Source organism: Drosophila sulfurigaster, chromosome 3, assembly GCF_023558435.1.
Source record: "Drosophila sulfurigaster albostrigata strain 15112-1811.04 chromosome 3, ASM2355843v2, whole genome shotgun sequence".
Classification (NCBI taxonomy): Eukaryota; Metazoa; Arthropoda; class Insecta; order Diptera; family Drosophilidae; genus Drosophila; species Drosophila sulfurigaster.
In genome coordinates, this window is record NC_084883.1 from 12,047,243 (window position 1) to 12,069,490 (window position 22,248).

Consider the following 22,248-nt stretch of genomic DNA (forward strand, 5'->3'; position numbering starts at 1 on the left):
GTCCTACACACGTAACGAACAGCGCTCTCTGTGCTATGTGACGTCAACTTTTCAATCACTTTCCAAGCGATTAAACAATCAGCGACATTATAATCTCTGCGCAAAGAGTCATGTATGCAGAGTTGCATCGCTGTAACTATGTATGTCTGTATGTGAGTCTCTAACTCATGTGGATAGCTCATTTGTTTTCTTTTTTCACGTTTTTTTCCTTGCCATTTTGTGCTGTCAAACACGATTTGCATTCGCTTATGGCTGCTGGTGGGGATTTCATCTTTGGCAAAAGAGATTTAAGATTAGCTACTCCATGATTTCTAGTTTGATCCGCTTGTAAACTTGGTTCGCCAATTAAAACATGCTGGTAAACAGGAAAATTATCAATCTGGCCAAGATTGTGCATAAAATCCAATTTAATTTTGCATCTTGCGTAAATTAATGTCGCTCGATAATTCATAATCGCTGCAAAACTGACTTCCGGCTTTCGATTTCAGCTTCAGTTTATTATCTAATAAACGCATATTTACAAATGCGGCCAATTGTTAAGTGTGAGTTTTAATTCAAGTGACTTATTATGCATTCATTTAAATGACATTTATTGTTGGGACGCCAGACTCGAGGCTCACGCGCCCATCTACTGGCTGCTGGAAATGGGCTTAAAAAGCCATTACTGTCAACATTTATAATAGTTTCAAGAGCCTCGAAACAGTGGGAGAAGCAGAGAGGCAAATGTGTCCTTTTCTTACCTTTCCTTTTCTTCTCTCTCTTCTCGTCTCGTTTCCTTTCCTTGACTTTCCCTTCGCTCTCTCTCTGGCATTGTGTCTATGTTTGTTTACCTTACACTCGAGTGGCATAAAAACAGTAACACATACTCACTCACACTCATATATACAACTTACACGTTCGTAGATGCAAACACCTGCTTTCAGCCCCAGACAGCCTCAAGTGCCAGACCGAGCTCTCTTGCGGGTTGAGCTCCCTCATTGAAAACAATTTGGCCTATGCTGCGTATGAGTAATATATGAAGTGTGCGTTTGTTGACTGCCTGCACAGAAAGAGGAGGAGAAGAAGAAGGAGAAGAGACAGAGCAGAGCTGGCATCATAAATGTCAACAGCTGCGCGTGCTTATGCCATTGTGTATGCTCGTATGCTGTGTCGCAGATGCCAACTGAGGCAATGAGAACACTTTGTTAAGTCATTTTACTTAAAATGCCTTACTCAAAGATTGAAGTCCCTGTGGAGTATTTCATTTTTATCGATTTCACAATACAATCTTTACTATGCTGTGTAGGTTTCTATACTGCATATGGTATTTTTTAAATGTAGTAGTATATTAATATACTATATGTTGTATATTCTTAGTATTTTCGGTATATTATTACAATACAATCTCGACTACATACGGTATATTTTGAAAGTAGTATATCAATATACCACATATAGTATATTTTTAGTATTTTTCGATATATTAGTATTTTATTAATAATTTATTATTTTCGGTATATTATTACTATATAATCTATATATACTATACTGTCTAGGTTTCTATACTACATATGGTATATTTTTAATGTAGTAGTATATCGATGTACGATATACCTTTTGGTATATATTTTAATATTTCTCAGTGTATTAATAAATAATTATCTTTGGTATATTATAACATTCTTGACTAAACTGAACTGCATTTTTTTTAACTCTATCATTATTGGCATACCTTCGCAGACTTATCTTAAATAGGCGACGATGTTTACGAATTCATTTAAGCATCACAAATTTGCAGCCATCCATTAACAATTCCATTCTATGGCAGCTTAATACCCATTGGTCTATCTCTCTCTCTTTCTCTGCGTCGCCTGCTCCGTGGTTTTACTACTTTCGCAGTCACTTTGACAACTTGTGACAATCTGTCTCTCACTCATAATTATTATTATTATCATTATTTTCGGCTTAAATCCTTTCGTCGACTTCATAGCGCACAGCTTTGAGCTATAAGCTTAATGGCAAGCGTCAACAATTTGCCCAAGTTCGTTCGTTTCTCGCGCCCTTCACTTCCCCTCCCACTCTCCCATTAGACGTTGATAGCGGCGTTTGTTTCTTCTCATTCCTCATTCCTCCTCTTTTTAATCGCACTTTTTAATTACTTTCCTTTAATTTTGGCAACTTTTGCTGCTATTTATCTTGTCACATCTTTTTTTTTTAATTATTTCTGCACTTTTATTTCAACATTTTACATTGCGAACACACACAAAAAAATAAATGTAATAATAATTACATCGAAATGAGGCAAGTGTCAAGCGAAGGAGAGAGAAGTTGACATCTTTTAAACACATATGAAAAATACGTTTAAATAAATCTGGAATAGTTTAAATATTTGTGATATTTTCAGTACTACTGCAAATTCTATTTTAATTGCATGAAATTGCCTGTTCATTCATTTAGAGGGAAGTCCTTAGGGTCCTCAGCTGGAATGTCCCTCAGCCTACAGTAAAAATAATTTAGGTCTTGCACAAAATGAAATTTAATTGTCACATTAAACGTCACGGAATTGAACGACAGGTCCCCAAAGATGCCAGCACACACACCCACACACCAACACATTCCCACTCACACCCATACATTCACACCCACACACACACTCACACATAGTCTCAGAAATTGTAAGAGTAAATTCTCCTGTGCAGCTGTCGCCTGTTTTGGGGATATTGTGTGTGCCCCGAGGAGTTGCGACCATGCCAATGCTTCTCATGCGAGAAAATTTAACCTATTTACACAGTAATTTATTTGCTTATAAACATAAAACCACTTTCGCTGAACAATGGGAGCATATGTTAGATGGGGAAAATGAAAAGCAGAAAGGAAAGCAAAAGCAAGAGCAAACGCAGAAGGAAAAGGGCAATGGGAAAGGCAGTTACTTAATTTAATAATTTTTACATTTATTGAGACAAAGCGGAGCAGAAAAGAAGCAGCAGCAGCAGTCAAGGGAGCAACAGATCGTGTATAGACGAGGCAAAAACAGAATAAGGACTTTGTCAGGCGTATCCTTTTGCTTCATTTGTGTCGGTTTTTAATTTTGCTCAACAGATGTAAGACTCTGTGTGTGCGTATGTGTGTGTGCATGGGTTGCAAACATACTTAAAACTCAAATATTTGCATACACTCGAGCATTGTTTGCATAAAAATACCAAAAAAAGAGAAAAATAAAAGGGCACAGACGGAGACGGAGACAGAAGCACAAAATGAAAGGCAGTAAAAGGCAGCAGCAGACGAACGAAGTTTTGGGGGGAGGTGTAGTACACTCTGTGTAAAGAGGGGGTTGGGGAAGGCGAAGGCAAGGGGTCTTTGTGCAAAGGAACTGAAGCTGCAATCCCCCAGTTGTTGCCTTAGACCAAAGCAAATTTATTATCACACAAAAGGCAAAAGACGATGCAGACAAGCAAGCCTCTCTCTGCTCCGCTCTGCCTTTGCTACTCTCTTCTTACGTCGGCAATCTATAAAAAGTAGCAGCCCAAGCTTGGCAGCTTTGCTGCTTGCCTGCTTGCCTCTGTCTCTCGTATCGAAATAGTAGCAAGAGGGAGCACAAAATCAAACGAAATGAGGCAAACATATACACGATGTGGATGTGGTTCTAGATGTGGATGTGGATGTGGATGCGGATCCTGGCGCGCAAGCTTTGTGCAAATAAAGCATTTTAATTTTCCAAGACTGGGAGCAAAAAATTTTCGACTGAGGGTAGCTCTAGGGGACCGACCCGTACCCGAACTTGATTGTAACATTTGCCAGGGGGTAATGTATGCCAATGCCTCATGAGACCAGAGAGAGAGAGAGAGAGAGAGTCCATGCCTCACATCGCTCGCCTCCAATCACACGAAAGTGGAAAGTGCTCGGCAGGTGTGCCACAATTTGCATAGCTCTAGCAACAGAGCAGAGTTGCCCTCGCTTGCCTTGGTCATGCTCATGGGGAGAAGGCTCAATTCGTTTGGATGGGGCAGATAAACAAAGAAACTCATACAGAGTACATGGGTAGCAAAAGAACGTGCCACGGCAGCAAAATAGCAGCAAACAGCAGACAGAAAAGACGACAACAACCCAGCGAGCAAAGAACACGTTAAGTTTAGCGCAAAATTAAACAATCTTATTACCCGGATTAGTGACAAAAATATGTAACAGCCGAGACAACAGCTCCAGCTCCAGCGGAGGGTGTGAATACTGCAGGTGTTTCTATTGCCAGCATTATCAAGACGTTAAGTGTGACTAGAACAGGAATACAGGAACACAGCTATGGCAATTGTGAAAAGGGATTCAAATTAAAGTCTGAAGTTCTATTTAAACGAGGGATTGAAAATGAGGCAATATTTGCTTAACATGTTAATTATACAACTTGAGTGATGAGTCTTGAGATTTTGCAATAAGTATCATAGATCACGCTTTCGATGTGTGGTCCTTAATTGAGTTTAATTCAAATATTTAAGCACAAAATTTAACGCTCAATTTAAAATATAATGACACACAAACACACACAGAGATCGCAAGCAAAGAGGAGGCAACAATAATTACACAAATTACTTGGGAGAGAGAAAGCAAAAAACAAACATAAAACACCATGCGATGCGATAGTATCAGGCAAATGTGCTTCTCATAGCTTCCACTCGACATCTGCAGCTGTCGGAATTCGCGTGCTGCTGCTGCTGGGCCAGAAAAGCTGAAACGCTGAACGCTGAAAGCGGAAAGTGGAAAGCGGAAAAGTGCATAAGCTGCGCGTTGACGTTGCGTATACGCCGCATGTTGCAGTGAACATAACTTGCGACTGATGAAAAAACATTGGCAAAAAAAAAGTGTCAGCCAACTAAAAAGAAGCCAGGAAAGTGGCCCATGGAGCACGGAGATGTCAGTGCCGCCTGCGGTTTTCATTTCCTTGCTGCCATGATACGAATGCACACTCGAATGGCCAACCTTTGCTCACCTCCCACCTCCCCCCTCCGCCTCACCCACGCACCCACACTTTCTTGCTCTTGCTTCGTGATTTAGTACAAAACATTTTTCTTGATTATTTTAGTTGTGCAGCGTTTCTTGCGTGTCTGTCTGGCAGCCTCAGGCTGCCATCTTTTTCCTGGCCAGTCTTGGGTTTCCATACTTATCTATGTGGCCCGGCATCTCTTGCGCTGCGTGAGAAGTCATAAAGCGATTTGTCATATTTATACAAGTTGATAAAATTATAAACAGCGAGCGTCGTCATAGCAGGACACCCGGTTACCAAGGCTCCCTGATACATCCTGAATTCTGTCTGCGGAATTCCAAATTCAAGGCGATAAGCAATTTAATGTCTGAGCTGCGTAAATAATTTCGGTATTCCTTGAAACTATTTGGAAGTTTTTTTTTGTAATTGGAACACCTAGATCTGAGGACTATAAGAAATAGAGCTTTAATTTTCATCTGACAAAACTTGGTATATCAATATACCAACATTACGGTATATTTCAGTATGTTTTTGTATATTAAACTGAAAACCGCAAGCTTTGCTTTAATTGTTTATTCATAAGCAGAACACTTGTCATATCAATATACTAAATATACATTTCAGTATATTTCAGTAATTTTGTCGGTATGTGAATTTGGTATATTTTAATGATAATATCGCACAGTTTTGCTTTTGTTGTTTATTCATGAGTAGAGCATTTGTTATATATAAAATTTTGTATATATTAGTATTTTGTCGGTATACCAATGTGGTATATTATTAAAAATGATAGGACCACACAGTTTTGCTTTTATTGAAAACTGAATGCGGATAGCTTTCCTACTTGTTTATTCATAAGTAGAGTCTACTTTACTTAATGGAACATGTTTAGTGTCCTTTCAAGTAACTAGGCCCATCAAATCTTTAAACAATTTTCAGTACCCAATAAAGACTTCGTTCCTACTACTGTAAGGGACATCGCAGTTGAGTTGCTTCTGATTCGAAGCAGAGCAACAATCAAATTACATGGAAAATTACTGTCAGTCCGCTTAAAGCGTTTACCAGAAAGGCGACCCGGCGACATTTGTCGCCCATTCCACCTGCTTTTGGCGTTCATCTAGCGTGTCTGCCTGTCTCGCATAACAAATTTTATTTTAATATTTATTGTTTTTCACGGAAAGCTGAGAAAAGCACAGCGCAGAGTGAGCTCTTCCTCCCCTCAGGTTTACTCAGTTGGCCTAAGCAGCAAAGCTGCTAAAGAACCGCCTGCCGCCTGGTAAAGACAATGACAAAGACAGCGACAACGACAACGACAACGAGAAAGACAAAGTCGATGGCGATGGCGATGACGATGACGATGATGAAGCGAAAGGACACGAAACAAGGCAACCGACGGCAGCCAAATTGAAAACGAAAGCAATGCCAAATAGAAAATGTTTTTCGCGCCCAGTGCTCGCTACACCCTCAGGGGGTATCCTTACCCCCTCCCCCCTCGCTGCCTCTTCCTCTGCCCTTCTTCCTTTTTCGTGTTTCGTTCTTCTACGCTTTTTTTTCCTGGGTACAAACGACATTGTCAGCATTGTCGGCATTATGTGCTGGGAAAATTTGAGTTAACCTGCGCCCTGTCTCGAGCATCCGGCTTGCGGCATGCGGCATGCGGCAGCCTGTTGTCTTATGCGGCGCATAATCATTGCCGTTTTTCGCACATTTGTTGCTTGGAGGAGTTCACTGGAGTTCCTCTCGCCATTGGAATGGGTGAGACAGCCACATGGAACTTATTACTTTCATTTGCCTGCCACGCCTCTCTCGAACGCTACATAAATTCATAACAAATTCATTGCGCGCAACGAAGCATCGAAACAATGCTGTGGCAAACAGGACAACAAAACAACAATACAAGTCCAACTATATCCAACTGTCTAGTCAATCCCCATTTACTCAATAATAATACTTCTAACATAATTATATTTATATATACATTGGCATAATAGCTTAGTGAAACCCCAAAATGTATTTAATTAATAGATAAGCATTATTGAGAATTTATTCCTTACGATACACTAAATACTGATGTAATTTAGTGACTAACTTAAATAAATATGCAAGAATACATTAAAAAGTTTTTCTTCGGTCGAACTGCAAAGTCGAATTTATAAGTCTTCAAAGCGCAGATCAAGTTTGTCATATAACAATCTCTTAGTCACTTATCATAATAGTAAAGGACAATTTCATATAAGATGTGTTCTTGCTTTCTTAATGTTGTTTAATGCTCTATATAAATACATATATCTAACGTGCTACCAATGACACGATATTTTAGGGGCTTTTCTGTGACTTTAGAAATTTTGGTTTATATTAAAGAAAATTGGAATAATTTTTATATTGAACAATTAAATATACATATTTATTATTGATGAAGCACAAAACTTTATATAACTCTAATTGGTAATTAAATTTCAGAAATTATTCTACTCTAATAATATTTATTTACATAATAATAGAGAATTATCAATTTAAACACTTTAACTTTCAGTTAATGGCATAAACCTATAATAATTATAATTCTTTTACATATACTGAACTCAAGACCTCTTGCCACTTAGCTAAGCGAAACTTAAGTAGTAAAATTTATTAGAATTACCCAAAGCTGACAAAACCAACAAAATTCATGAAATTGCTGATCTCGCATCTTGCAAATGACCAACCCCAAAAAAGGCGATTAAGTCTCCTCCTTCAGTGTTTGTTGTCATCCTTTTTGCTGCTTCCATTACACACCGAGTTCCTTTCGGTTACACGCCCCATAATTTCAAAGTCGAGGCCATTTCTAACGTCATCTGCTGTTGTTTATTATTATCTCAGACGCTAATTCAAAATTTCAAAATATTCTATTTACTATTTTGTGTGTGCAAGAAAGCAACAATCGCATGTTCTCAACTGGTTGATACCGAAGCTGAACTTGCTGAAAAGAGTAATTAACTAATTTTAGCTCAAATTTTGAGTATATATTCACACTTCAAAGAGTGTCAACAACAAAATAAAATTAATTATAATTAGCTTATAATAAACCAATTTACAAATTCGTATTAAAAAGAACGCGAACAAAAAAGTAAAATTGGTAATAATTAGATGAATAGCATATAATCAATACGATTATTAAAGCAATTATGAAAATTATTTACTACTATAAATTCTCAGTGTATGTCTGCAATACTACACTTTTATAGTATAACCCTTTAACGCTTTTCTACCGGGTATAAACATGATTGTAAGCAATTTCATTTCCGACTTTGTCTCCTTGTCCGTTTTCTGCTCTCCACACAGCGTTGAAAAACTAATTACAAACACATAAAACTCAACGGGAGCTCAAACTCAAAATAATCCTCAACTAGCTGGGAACATTTCGGTGTAGTCCCATAAATGTTGAGGGAGGAGATACTTACATATAGTATAACGCAGGCAGTTTGGATGCCAGATGCAACATGTGACGACGGAGTTCCGTTATTACCATTACCATCGCCATTGCCATCGGGGCGGCGTCTGTGACACGCCCACCAAACTAAATTACTCCGAACGGAATTGGGCGCATAAAAACCAAATGCAGCTTTATCTAAACTGAGAACTGAGATTTCATACATCAACAGCAGGAGAGAATTCCAACCCTGTAACATTGCGATGAGTTGCTCATCAATTTGTTCGACGTTGAAGTTCAAGTCCTTTTTTTTCTTGGATTTTTCTTCTTATTTTGCTTGGGGGCACATTAAGACAATGCACGCCACAAAATTGCGTTTTAAAGTGTGCCCAAAACTTTGTTGTTGAGTTTTGATGCTCGACTGAGTGGACGTTTAACTTTTTCAGTCTGTTTTTTTGAGTTTAAGTTTAAGAAAAGGTATATACTTGTGAAAGATTTAAAAAGATTCTTAAGTAAGCCTTTAATAATTATTCAAATTAAACATTTTCCTTAATAAGCTTACTTTGCAAGATGTTATAAAACTCAATAGAAAAGTTATATAAAGAATTGATGTTTTTATATTACTGATTTGTATTTGGTATTTCAATTTATTGCTTCTGTTTGTCTTTTAATCCTGCACCACATTCACAAATCCAAGTCAAAAGAGAGAGATTGAAAGTGTGACCAGACTTGATTTCTTTAAAAAATACCTAATCCATAATATTCTCGTTTATCCATACAGGGTATACTAATGTTCAGTTTATTTTCCAGCATTTAAAGCCATTCGATTTTTATGACAGTTCTTAAAGTTTTCTCAAGTGAATTTTGCGAAAGTAAATGCGAGGCGTGGCAAAAGGGCGTATCAAATCTAAAGGGGGGGCAAAAGTTGGGCAACTTTAAATGGCGCTCGAAAATATGCAACGCGCGCGAGAAATGTCATTAACGTGGCCCACTAAGCTGAACTTGCTGCCATTATTGGTCTGTTTTGTTGCCCCCGTTCCTAGCAACATTTATTAACGGTCCCAAAGATGTTTTGGGGCTGCTGCTGCTGCGGTACTTTTATATATATATAGTATATATATATGAGTGGGCTACGCTCTGCGCTTGTGTGTGGGGAATGTGGCTGTGTCTGTGTCTGATTTAGCCATGTTGTGGAAGTCGTTGTCGACAGCAGCGGCATGTGACCGCAGCAATTACCAATTTTCTTGTTACAATTTAAAGTGAGCGAACTCTGGCCTAGTTAAGCACGGTGCGGACAAACCGCTAGATGAGCGGTATAGCGAGTACTTGAGGCTTTAAGACCCAAATAAAGAATGAAGCCAAGTCGCGTTGGTGCTGATGACAGCAGCAAAGAAGTCAAGGGATAAAGGGATATAATTTATATAGCTGCCGCGTGGGAGCTTAATGTGAAATTAAGTCAACATGAAAATAAACTCTAAATATGATTTCAAAGCATGCTAATTATGGGAATTCCTAAATATTAATGGTTTATATCCATATGTATATTTCACATTACATATATTTAATATCTGAAATAATATAGAAATGTTTATTTTTTTATAACATTTGGGAATCATATTCAATTGGTTTTAATCTCCTTTATTTCCTAAAATTTATATATACATTGTTTTATCTTCAATTGACATTTTCATTCATTATTTCGGTTAGGAAATGTAATAGATTACTATTATAATTAGAAATAATATGATTACAACAATTTTAAAATAATGTTTAATGTTTAGTTTAAGATTATGATTAAACTCAACTTTTGCTTTTGATTAACCGATTATTCCTCTTTCTTTCTACTTACAGGTATGTTATGCATCCAGCAGTAAATATAAATATCGTAAGTAAGTCTATGACAATTTATTAAGCATACGTCACGTTGGCTGTATGAGGTAGAGACACTCAGTTGAAAGCAGTTGAGATGAGTCTTGACAAGACACGAGTGAAAAGTGTGAACAACGAAACTAATGAAGGAGCAAGGCAAAAGAAAAAGACTCCATCCAGTATGTAAGTCCTTTCAGGCACCGAACTGACTGCGACTATGAATGAGGCTGGGTGTAAACCGGCAGTGCAACACTTTGCAGCATTTCGAGTAGTCGTCAAAAGCTGTCAAGTTTGGTTTCTCTGCCTTCGCTTGCATCCTCGCTTCACTTTCATTTTTGCTTTGCTATTTTCACTAATTAATTATGCAATAAAAGCAAACAACTTGAAATGTAAGGAGATTAAAGCGACTTAAAAGGCATTTATGCAATGCCAGCAGCAACAACGCAGACACCAACAACAGCAACAACAACACCAATAACAACAGATACAGCGGAAATAGCTCAGACAAGTGTCAGGCTGTCGTTCTCTAAGGACGTCTCGTGTGTCAAGAGGAAGCGCGCAGGGTTTGTCTGTATGACATCACAAAAATGTGTGAATTTGTGTGTTTGTGTTTTTGTGTGCATCTTGTTAGGTCATGTTTACAAGCTTCAAATAGCGTAGTTATCATTTTCAATTATTATTACTACTTATATTATAGAAGTAATCAAAAATGTCAAATCCAGTTATAATAAGCGATGAATAAGCTACTCGGTATTTAGGATTTAAATATTTGAAGACCTGTGAGCAGTAAAAAATGAATTTAACCACGACTAAGCACGAAAATCTTCTTTACGAGGACTAACGAGTTTAAAACACACAAAAAAAAGTTGTAAAAATGCTAATTAAGTTACAAAAAATGCGCCTACAAAATGATGAAAGCGATAGACAAAGGAAAGATTGTTGAAGTCTGTGGTGTAATGTGTGTGCTTCATAATAACACAAAAGCGAGACACAAACGTTTTTATTTTTTGTTTATCTTTGCTCATTGTTTTCAATCTTTATTCAGCTCACGGTGTGACAGGTGGCAAAGGACATGTTTTATTGCAGCACAATGTTTTAAATTTAACATGAAAGAAAGCTTAATTTGAGTGTGCTCGACTATAAGATAATCGCTACTCATTTTCCATAAAAGCAAAATAGTTCAGTATTTTTTTTAAATATAGTAAATTAATATACTATAAAATAATAAAATATATCAAAATATTTTTCTAATATTTTAATTTGCATCCATTCAAAATTGGGCAAAATATACCGGATGTATATATTTGGTATATCAATATACTATTACACTCCAAAAATATACTATTAAATATAAAATATACCAGGCTGAAACCAAATCTGGTCAAGAAAATATATATTCAACTTCTTAAATATTGGAAGAGATTTATAATATCGTATTAAAACAATTCTTTTTATAATACTATTGGTAAAATGTTGCAAGCACATATTGTAGGTTATAAATTGTGAACTTGGCAGCAAAAAATGAATATTGTGTTGGCTAAATTAATGGGAATGGGCATTGACAGACTGAAACGAATTGAAAGCAGGTGCATCAATTTCTCTAATTGCTTGGCAACCCTTAAGTATATTTGAATACTTTCAATTTCGATATTCAACATTTATTAATGTTTGACTGTTTGGAAAAGCGAGTCCTACAGTCCTCTTTAAAGAGCAAGGGCGAGAGCGAGAGAGAGAGAGAGAGGTAAACAACCCTCCAGTGCAATAATTTAAAGCTCTTTTGCGGTTGGACCAAAAACCACAGACCATTGAAAACAACATACAGGGAAAATTGAGGCGACTGCCGTTCTTTTTTATTGCGTTTTTCATGTGTCTCCTGTGGTTTACTACAAATTGATTCTATTATAGAGTACACACATTTAAACATATACATTTTTTCCACGACTCGTCCCCCCAGATAAAAAAACCCCAATATCATTCGTTTGCTGTCGCATCGTTTGCTTTTAGGTTTTGCTGCTGGCGATTTGAAAACTGAAAACTGATTGCAAACACACATTCACATATCCTTCCTCCCTCTACCCCGCCATAGGCCTAAGTTGACTGCAATTTCCGTTGGTTATAGACAAGCAAGCGACCGAGAGAGAGAAAGAGAGTCGAACACACAAAATGAGAGAGAGAGAGGAATAGGGAATTGTTGTTGTGCATAGAATTTGCAATTACAGTCACATTTGTTGCCGTTATGTGGCTCCAATCAATTGTTTAATTAATTTTATAATGAGTTAATTTCGCAAAGCGCAATCATTAAATTTTTGCTTGCACATTTCGAAAAATCCATTTATTTAATTGTTGTTGGCCGCCAATACTTGCCACTGATTTTATTCGCACTAAATTATAAGTCGGAACAGAACAGAATCGAATCGAACTGAACCGAACTGAACTGAACGCAACAAAATAAGCCAAACATCCTCCGCCTGTGAAATTCAATTATAAAATGCTTACATTGCATTTACATATTTGCGGTCTGTCTGTTTAGTTTATAAATATTTGGCACGCTCAGTTAAATGCTGCCTAATTTCATTTGTAAGGTCGCTGCAAATTTAGTTCTCCTCTGTATTCTCATTTCTCATTTCGTGTTTAAAAAGGTCTCTTTTTATTTTTTTTTTTGGTTTTGTAGTTTCAACCAACAACAAATACCTATTTGACAAAATGAAATACTTAACTGAATAAATTCGTGTCAAATTATAGATCTCTAAAGTCAAATTTCTTGGCTTCAGGCCAGCGAGGGGCGAAAAGCCGACAATTTGTTTGCTTTATTTGCATCTCTGTTGTATGTTGTTTATAAATACATTTCGTGTCGACAATTTAAGATGATTTTCATGTGTAATTGGCAAACAAATGGAGACATACAGTTGGCATTTTTATTTATAAATATTTCAAGTTACAAAATTTATTTCATTTGCATTTTGCTGCTTTTTAAGCCGCAAGAACTTAATGAATTTATTTGGGTTCACACCGAATGCGGAAGTACATTTAAATAATATTCTAAAAAACCCTTTTAATGGCATAGAAATATGTACATCGCATCTGCAGTCTTAACGCTGCCAAATTCCAATTGTCATTTGGGGGCATTTAAGTGTTGTATTTACCACAGAAGTCACGCCCACAATGAAAAGAAAGAGGGCAGCGGAAAAAAGCGGCCACACTTAAGGAATTATTGTAGTTGAGGAAAATGCTGCAGGCTGCTGTCTGCCATTTGCTTTAAGCGCCATGAAGCATTCCACAATTTTTCATTTAGCGCTGCTGTAAATTCCAGATGCTCTGTAGCTTCCTCTCTCATTCCCTTAGCAGCCCGAAACCTAGCTCCATTCTCTCGGAATTTTTGCAGCCAAGCTGCGGATGGGGGAAAGGAGAGAGAGAGGGCAAAACAAGTCGGTTACAAACTTGGTCCTTTTGCACCGTGCGATTAATGCGACAAGCGCAAGCAGAAGAAGAAGCAATAGCAGCAAAGAAAGAAAGCAAAAGGCGAAGACGTTGCTGGAGCAACTTTCAACCATGGGATACCAAATTTGGAAGCATTTCTTGCTGCAAGCTTGCGCGGTAATGGGTGTGTATATATGTGTGTGTCTGTGTGTTTTTCTTGCTCAGTGTGGAATGCCTTAAGGTGTAAAATTGAATAATTGAAATGAAGCGAGGAGCTACGACGCTCGTCGTCGACGTCGTCGACGTCGTAGACTCAGCAGGAGCAGGAAACAGTGGCAGCCGCAAGGATACCAAACTTGAGAAAATTGTTGCAACAAAGTTTAGTTAATTGTGGTTAATTCTGATGGATTTGCGCGTAATTAGTGATTAATTTAATTTCACTGTTCTTTATAAACTTTTGTCTTGCCATGCGATACAATTAAACCAATTTTCGTTTTTGGATTCTATCTATTTGAGCATTTGTTTTCGTAATTTCACATTTTGAATTGCCATAACATGATTCAATAGTCTTATTAATATTAATATTAAATTATATTATTTATTTATTTGTTATATAATATATAATATTTGATCTTTATTTATAATTAATTTGGGTTTCGAATTCCGTTACTTATAATTGTATTTCAAAAGCAATTCTTTGTATAGTTTTCCAATTTTTCGCCTCAAGGTATGCAACACAATTTCTTCACTTGTCGCCAATTCTTATGCTCTCTTTTTTGTTCGTTGGAATTTGATAATTGCAGCAATCAAGTCTATTAGTCAGTTGTGAAATAGTAGTCTAAACTGCAGGTCCATTAGGTGCTAATGCCAAAAAAAATTCGCAAAAAAAGAAAGCAAATCCTGTCTTTGACTTTTTCCTTTAAGGTCAAATGGTTTGTACGACATAAAGAACAGGAAAAGTCGCGGAAAAATGAAAAAAATCTGTAGAAACTAAGAGAAATGATGACGCAAATGAGTTCAGCAAAAAGTTTTAATTAAAAAGTTTTTCTTAAATCTATGAATTCAAAATGATTTGCCTCACTTTGAGATAACTTTTCGGTTATAGGCAAACTGCATTATTCGGTAAGGTCGGACAATTTGATCTAATATTTCATATTTATTTTATTCCTTTTAAGATATGAGTAGCTTTCAGCTAGTAGTCACTTTAAATTTCAGGGCATTGGACGTGAATTGAGTTGTTTGTGTTTTATTTATGAGCCATCGGCAGTAAAACTTACGCAAACAAGCCAAAATCCAAACAACAGCATCAAGTTTAAATGCAATTGTTTTCCACACACACAAACTCACACACACACAACACTTTAGTCCGCCTTCGTACCCCAGCGTCCCATATAATATGCTTGCATTTCACGCTGCGCTGACATGCCGAGGGGCTGAATTGTCCTATGTGGCGTATGCGTAATGTACGCAACTAGCAAGGAGTTGCTGTCCAGTGCCAATGCGATAAAGTGTGTGCCCGCCCATCCTTCGCTAATAAATTATTAAGCGCATGCAATAAATTTCAAATTAATCGCTGATATTTATCTCTCAATAAAACGCCAGTGCAGGCCGAGCTCGCTCTGCATATAACTATGTTGTCCAACTCACACCTTTGCTCTTCCACCTTTGCTCTTCTTCTAACTAAAGAGCAATTGAAATTTTAATGCAATTTAAGATTTAAATCAATACTTCAGACATATGTGTCTTTTATCGAACGAATAATTGTAGAGTATATAGTATTTCTTAAATACTGACATTTAAATGTCATGAGTTATTGGTACTTCAGACATATATTTGTCCATTGTCGAACGAATAATAGTAAAGTATTAGAGTATGTAGTATTTTTAAAATACTGAGTTTGTCTATTTCATAAGATAGTGGCTTTAGTCGAACGAATTATAATAGTGGAATAGTAGAGTATCTAGTTTTTTTAGTATACTGGCTTTCATTTAATTTAGTCCAACTCTCTAGCAATTGCATTTGAATGCTATTTAAGATTTTAATCAATTCTCCATACAGTCTTTCATCGAAAGAATAATACTCAAGTGGTAGAATATTGTATTTTGAAAATACTAATTTTCATTTAATTTATCACCATATTTTATTTTGAACAAATGATGATTAGAATACGAAGCAAACAAGCAACAAATAATTCACATTTGTTTTTTTTAATTATATCGCGCAAAATGGCAGCAATAAAAACTTTGTGGCAGTTGTCATATGCCCCGTAAATTCAATGGGCACACATATGGCCAACAAACACACATACACACGGACACACAGAGAGACACAAAAACACACACACAATGGCGTCTGGTAGCATCAACTTGCAAATTAACACAATAATAGCTGGCCAGAGCAGCATCCAGAGCACACAGCACACAACACAAGCAATAAAATCAAAAAAACCAAAAAATACAACATTGCCACATATGCAAAAAGCATAGAAATTGACTGTATTCTATTTTCCGCACAGAGTGAGAAAGTGAGACAAAATATATACAGAGCGATAGAGAAAGGGAGAACTGTGGAACGAATATGCTTGCATATAAATTATAACACCGGCGTGTCTATTAAAATGATTGTATCCGCTCGATTATGCACACAGAAAATGATAGAAGGAGACAGACCGAGAGAGGGAGAGAGAGCGATGGCGATGGCGATGGAAAGAGACGAAAATATAGCAAAGTCTATGGACAAAATGAACCTGACAACTTTTTGACTTTAGAGCTTATACAGATACCAAACTCTGATACAGATACGAGAGATAGAAGAGGAGATAGACACTGGCATGTAATTCGAATGTGTGTTTTGTTGACTTTTCTTCTTCTTCTCGATACGTATGTGTGTGTGTGTGTGATGTACTGGTTTTCGATTTGTTTAATTTTGCAGAGTCAACTATTCGACCCATTTCTCGACTCTTGATCCTCCTTGCTGATTAAACAAATTGAACACATACACACATACATACATATATGCAATGCTTTGCTTGTGCAGTATTCGATACAGTTTCTGGTTATTTTCCTCTCAATTATTGTGCGTCTATTTGTCGACTACCGACAGCCGACTGCTGAAATGCAGTTGATAGTCCGTAGTCTGCTGTTTTGACAGCTAATTAGTTGCATTTTAATACACTAATGTCAGCCAGTCGGACAGCTGGCAATGTGGATAAAAAACACAATCTGTCATTTAAGAAGTTGCATGGTTTACAAATTTTCATCTACGCTTTTATGGGAGCAAGCAACTGTGGAATATCTGGCAACGCTGTTCAACATTCGAACCTGCACATAACAATTGACTGTCGAAGTCAAGGCATCGATAGTAATAAAAATCAAGAAATAACTACCAGGCAACTATGCAATAAACTGATATGACAACGCTTCTCAGTACTTAAAAATTCACATAACAATTGACAATCGGCGTCAAGGCATCGATAGTAATAACTATCGAGAAAGGACTATCGCAATGTAAAGTATTCGATAAACGATGCAATTAAATTAAAATGAATTCTAGGACAATTATTTATTGTAATTTCTAAATAATTACCTTTTGTTTAAAACTCCTCAATATAAAATTCTAAAAAAATGAATTTTGAACTACTCACATTGAAATTGGAGACTTAAAAAGGTTCAAAGCGCATAATATGCTGTGCGTAAGCAACAGCGCAGAAGGTATTTAAGATACTCCATATATGAATGCGTAGGTGAAACTGCAGGACAATTGTGAAGCTGCTTCAGCTGTTGCAGCAGCAATTGAAAGCCACAACGCTTGGCTGTTGGGGTGTTTGGGTGTCTGGTTGGGTGGCTCGTCAATTGTGGGCCAATTTAAATGGCAGCTAATAAATTTGCAGCAAGCAACCGCAAAGTGCGAGATGTGCTCGGTAGAGGAGATACCGATGGAAACGACAGTTAAGATACGCACCGAACTGCATCAGCCAAAGATGTACACATCTTCGATATCTATGTATGTGTGTGTATGCGTTAGAAGGTAATTTAAGCCATTTATAGCCAGAAATTAATGTTGCAAGCGTAGAAACTCCTGGCTACGTAGCCTGGCCGCAAGTGCATCCACTTGCCAAAGCTGCCATTCAAAATAAATGAGCTAAATAAGCAGCCTGACATGTCAGACACCAGACAAAAACTACAACAACTAAACAGCAACAACAGCAACAACGACAGCAAGGAGGAGAGAGGAACCACAACCACAGCTTCTCCTATCACAACAGACATTTATAAACAAGGACAGAGCAAAGTTTTCAGTTTTCTATGTGCGTGTGCGTCAATGTGTGTGTGTCTGTGTCTGTGTGTGTATTGTTTGGCGTTTGTTTTAACTATCAATTAAAGCACCCGATGCTAATTATGTTTCATGTCGCTGTCTCGTTTACGCTTATTGCAAATTCCATTTTCAACTTACCACCTACTCCCACCCACCATTTGTGCTGTGCTGTGCTGTGTCTGTTGTCAGCAGCAGACAACAACAGAAAACAGAAAACAATAACAACATTAATATATGAGCAGCTTGTGAATGAAGTTTGCTTGGTCTCTTGTCCTTTTCACGTAAGATTCAATTTATCTGTCTATCTATCTCTATCCGTCTATGACAATTCATGTTTGTGTATTTTATCTGCAATGCACCCATTAATATATGTATATATATCTCTTTATATCTATATCTAGTTGTTGTTCTTGAAATTGCACAAATACTATTTGTGTACTCGCCTCTTCTGTTGTTTGTTGTGTCCGTGTCGCTCAATAATAGTGGATGTCTATTTGTTGTTGTTTTCGCTGTGGTGATATGCATAAATCAAACACACAGAAACAACCGAAGAGTCACAGAGAATGAGAGGGGGGAAATAGATAATCTCGCAAATCGACGCTTTGCTCTTGTAATGTCAATAATGAATAGACAACACGCATATGTTAGTTTATCTGATTATCCTGCAAATAGAGTGAAATTTACAGAGAGACAGATACTACAATTAGACACAGCAATCGAGCAATGGAAAACCAGTTTAAATTATTTCAAATAATTAGGATAATTAAACACAACAAAAGCCTGTTCGTTAAATTAAATGCACATTTGTTCGAAATTAAATATCTGCTCATTTTAAAGTGCTCGCTTCTTAGTGAACTAATCACTGTTTATATGCGAAAGAGTTCTAACTGGGTTTGGGTTGTTCATGAACAAACAAACTAAACTATTCAGTATAGCGTTTTTGTTCAGTACTTCACGTTTTATTATTATGATAATTGAACATTTTATTGCTCAAATAAAATATAGAATTTATTAAGGAGATCATTTTATATGGCATTAAAAGGCAATCTGGTATATTTCGTACTCTTTGGTATACGAAAGTATATGCCAGTATTTGTTTGGTATATTAATTGGTGTATTTTATATATTAGTGTATCAGTATACCAACTAAAGCTTTCGGTATTATTTTTTGCTATATTTTAAGAATAATACCACACTGAATGTATAATTATATTAGTATACAAAATATGGCTTTTGGTATATGTTGGTATGTTTTCGGTATATTAGTATGTATATTTTAGGAGTAATACACATTGAATCTTGAAGTATATGAGTATACCAAATAAAACTCTGGGTATACGTAAGTATTTTTTCGGTATATCAATTGGTATATTTTGGGAATAAGGCCACACTCAATGTATAAGTATATAAGTATACCAAATAAATCTTTTGGTATATGTTAGTATGTTTGGTGTATTAATCGATATATTTGAGAAAGTATATCAGTATACCAAATAAAGCTTTCGGTATATGTTAGTATATTTTCGGTATATTACTTGGTAATGCTATTTGTAATTGTGGGAAAACACTTGTTTGTTGTTGAAATGGATCATGAAATACGATAAGCAAATTCAAAGAAAAACTCAATTTAAAATATTGGACATGATTGAAAATATGATAGTCTGATTTTAATAAAATGCGTCTAATTCTCTAATCCACAAGCAAACATTTGATGTGTACTGTGTGTTATTCTCTCTCTCAAATTCTGACACTGCAGCAGCAGCAGCGTGACATAACAATAACAACAGCTATGGCAATAGCTATAGCTATAGCTATGGCTATGTGGCAATAAAAATAACAACAACTGGAAAACAAAAACAATGAGAGCTGTGCGTATTATGTGCGAAAGGCAACAAAGTTGTGCGAGAAACATGCGTAAATTTATGCAAAAGCAAATTGTTATTTAAAACACTAAAACTAAAGTCAGTCGAGGATAGTTGAACACAGTTTCACAGCCAAAGCGAGTGAGACAGAGACTGAATCAAAGCCTGTTGGTCAACAGTGCGTGCAACGTACAGTGTGTGTATGTGTGTGAGTGTGTGTGGCAGTGTGTGTTGTAAAATATAAATGTACATCATTTAAATGATTGCTGCAATGGCAACAGAGCAGTTAGCCAAAAGGATGGGCAACCATAACCAGGCAGGCTGCAAGGGAGAGGTCAGACTGTGATGAACTGGCCTCTGCAGCTGGCGCCGCAGTCGCTGCTTCGACTGCTGTTGCTGCTGCTGCTGTCGTGGCCACACGCAATGATCTGATTAAACATGGTAATGAAGTAGTCAAAATGTGGTGCTCCATGGCGTATGTGTAATTTCATAAACACACACGCACACACACAGAGAGACACCATTGGATTTGCCATGTGTGTATGTGTGTGTGTGCAAGTCTCTGGTGTTGCTGCTAATTTAAATTTACGCGCATCGGCTGTCCACTGTCCAATGTCCTGTGTCCTGTGTGTCCACATTCACTTACCAGAGAACCGAAATGAGGAGGAAAAACGAAATCCCAGAGGGCATCGTCACAAAAATAAACGAATACAGTTTAATGTGAAATGCAGCTTTCGGATTTTAATTTATTCAAAAATGCATTAAATTGAAGAAAAGTGTTGGCTTTAAAGGGCGAAATATATGTTGTGTATATAAATCTTGAAAGAGTATTTCACGGGATGCATATTTAATTCGTTTTTCCTGTTGTATGTGAATGTCAAATACTCGCATCGTATTGTTTTATGCATGTGATGTATTGATTTTTACAATTCTGATTTTTTTATATAGCATATGCTATGGTCAACTCTTTTGTTGACTTTATTATTTTTCTATTACGTATGAATTTCAAGTGCATTATATGCCGATGTCCTTAAATCTCGTTTCAATGTGTCTGTTTGTGTTGGGTTGGGTGTGGCGTTCGCTATTTGCATTCAACATCCACACACTCACACACACACACACACGTAGCTCACAATATTTGGGAATACGGCACGTTATGCCATTATTTGCTTTCGCTGATTGCATTTGATTTTTTGGTAAACGATTGCCGCTTGGTCTTTGGCAAGCAAACCTGCAACGTGGATAGAGAGAAAAAGAGAGGAATCATCCCACTCGACTGCCTAGCTTATTGACTTTAATAATACCACATTGGTCGCAGATGAAAATAAAATAATAAAAACCGAATTTCATATTATAAATCTGTGTATATCTCTTAAACAGAGTGCTAATTAATATACAATGGTCCAGAACAATATGACTTAATTGTATGGACCCCAACTATTTTATTGCAGTCCTGGTTTATGGGCAAGTGTACATTTGTGGGCAGCCAAAGCAGGCTTCAGTTAGCCCATAAACCAACTAATTAGGCACATGTGCTGTTGCTGACCCACAACCTGAGTGCGCTCCACAAATGTTGACCCAGGCAGCTGCTGCACATGAGTTGCCATCATGGCCATAAGGTCAATAAGTAAAGTTAATGCTAAAGTTCGGCACGTACAGTTGTAGTTGCTAGACTTGGCATCCTGGCAGGCCAGTCGACACCCTCATTGATGCCCTTTGCCAGGTTGCCTTCACGTAAATTCGCAATTATTTAGTCATGCTATTAACTCGGGTCTTCACTTGATATGATTAACCGTTGCACACGTTGCTTATGTGTTGATCTTGGACTAATTTGATTTGCTTTTGCGGCGACCTAATGCTGCCTTAATTCCAAATTTGAATATCACCTGTGGTCAGTTGTAAGTGCGCGCTTGAGTTCACTTTGTTTTTATTGTGGTAAACTGTGGTCTCATATCCATTTCTTGCTTCGATTTCTCTTTTATGTTTATAAGTCCCGAGGAATTTTTTAATATTCCTGCCAAGCGTTTTTTTCATTCTTGGTTTTTTCTATTCGTCTCTTCTTCATCGCTCTCGAACCCCCAAAAGGAAAACAGTTTTCAAAGCAGTCAAGTTAAAACGACTTCACGAAATTCGCTTAAAGCAGCAAAACGACAAGAATAATGATATTTGGCCAAAATGCAAGCCACAGAAGGGATAGCAAAAAAATAGAGAGAACCAACCGACAAAAAACATAGAAAAAGAAAGAGTGTAGACATTCGACGACGTTGCATGGTGCGAGGTGTGAGGTAACTCTTAAAAAAAGGACATGCACCCCAAGGAAAACTTTTACTGCTTTTACACACGCACATACACACACACAAACACACACACTTACGCACACACACTCTTAAGTATTGGTTATGCTTGTGGAGGGGTGGAGCAAACTT

General features: G+C 37.0%; 1 protein-coding gene across 45 annotated transcripts in view; it reads left to right on the forward strand.

The window, feature by feature from the left end:
- Positions 1-22,248, forward strand: part of LOC133844764 (protein muscleblind) — a 197,665-nt gene that overhangs the window by 96,334 nt on the left and 79,083 nt on the right. Inside the window, exon 3 of one of the 45 annotated variants that reach the window (XM_062279012.1) lies at positions 6,175-6,246. The exons of 43 other annotated variants lie outside the window; for them this stretch is intronic. In XM_062279012.1, coding sequence (XP_062134996.1) covers positions 6,175-6,231 — 57 coding nt within the window. In that variant the 3' untranslated portion in view covers positions 6,232-6,246. Of the gene's footprint in view, positions 1-6,174; positions 6,247-10,211; positions 10,269-22,248 lie in introns of those variants that run through there. One more of the 45 variants, XM_062279014.1, reaches the window with a different exon arrangement.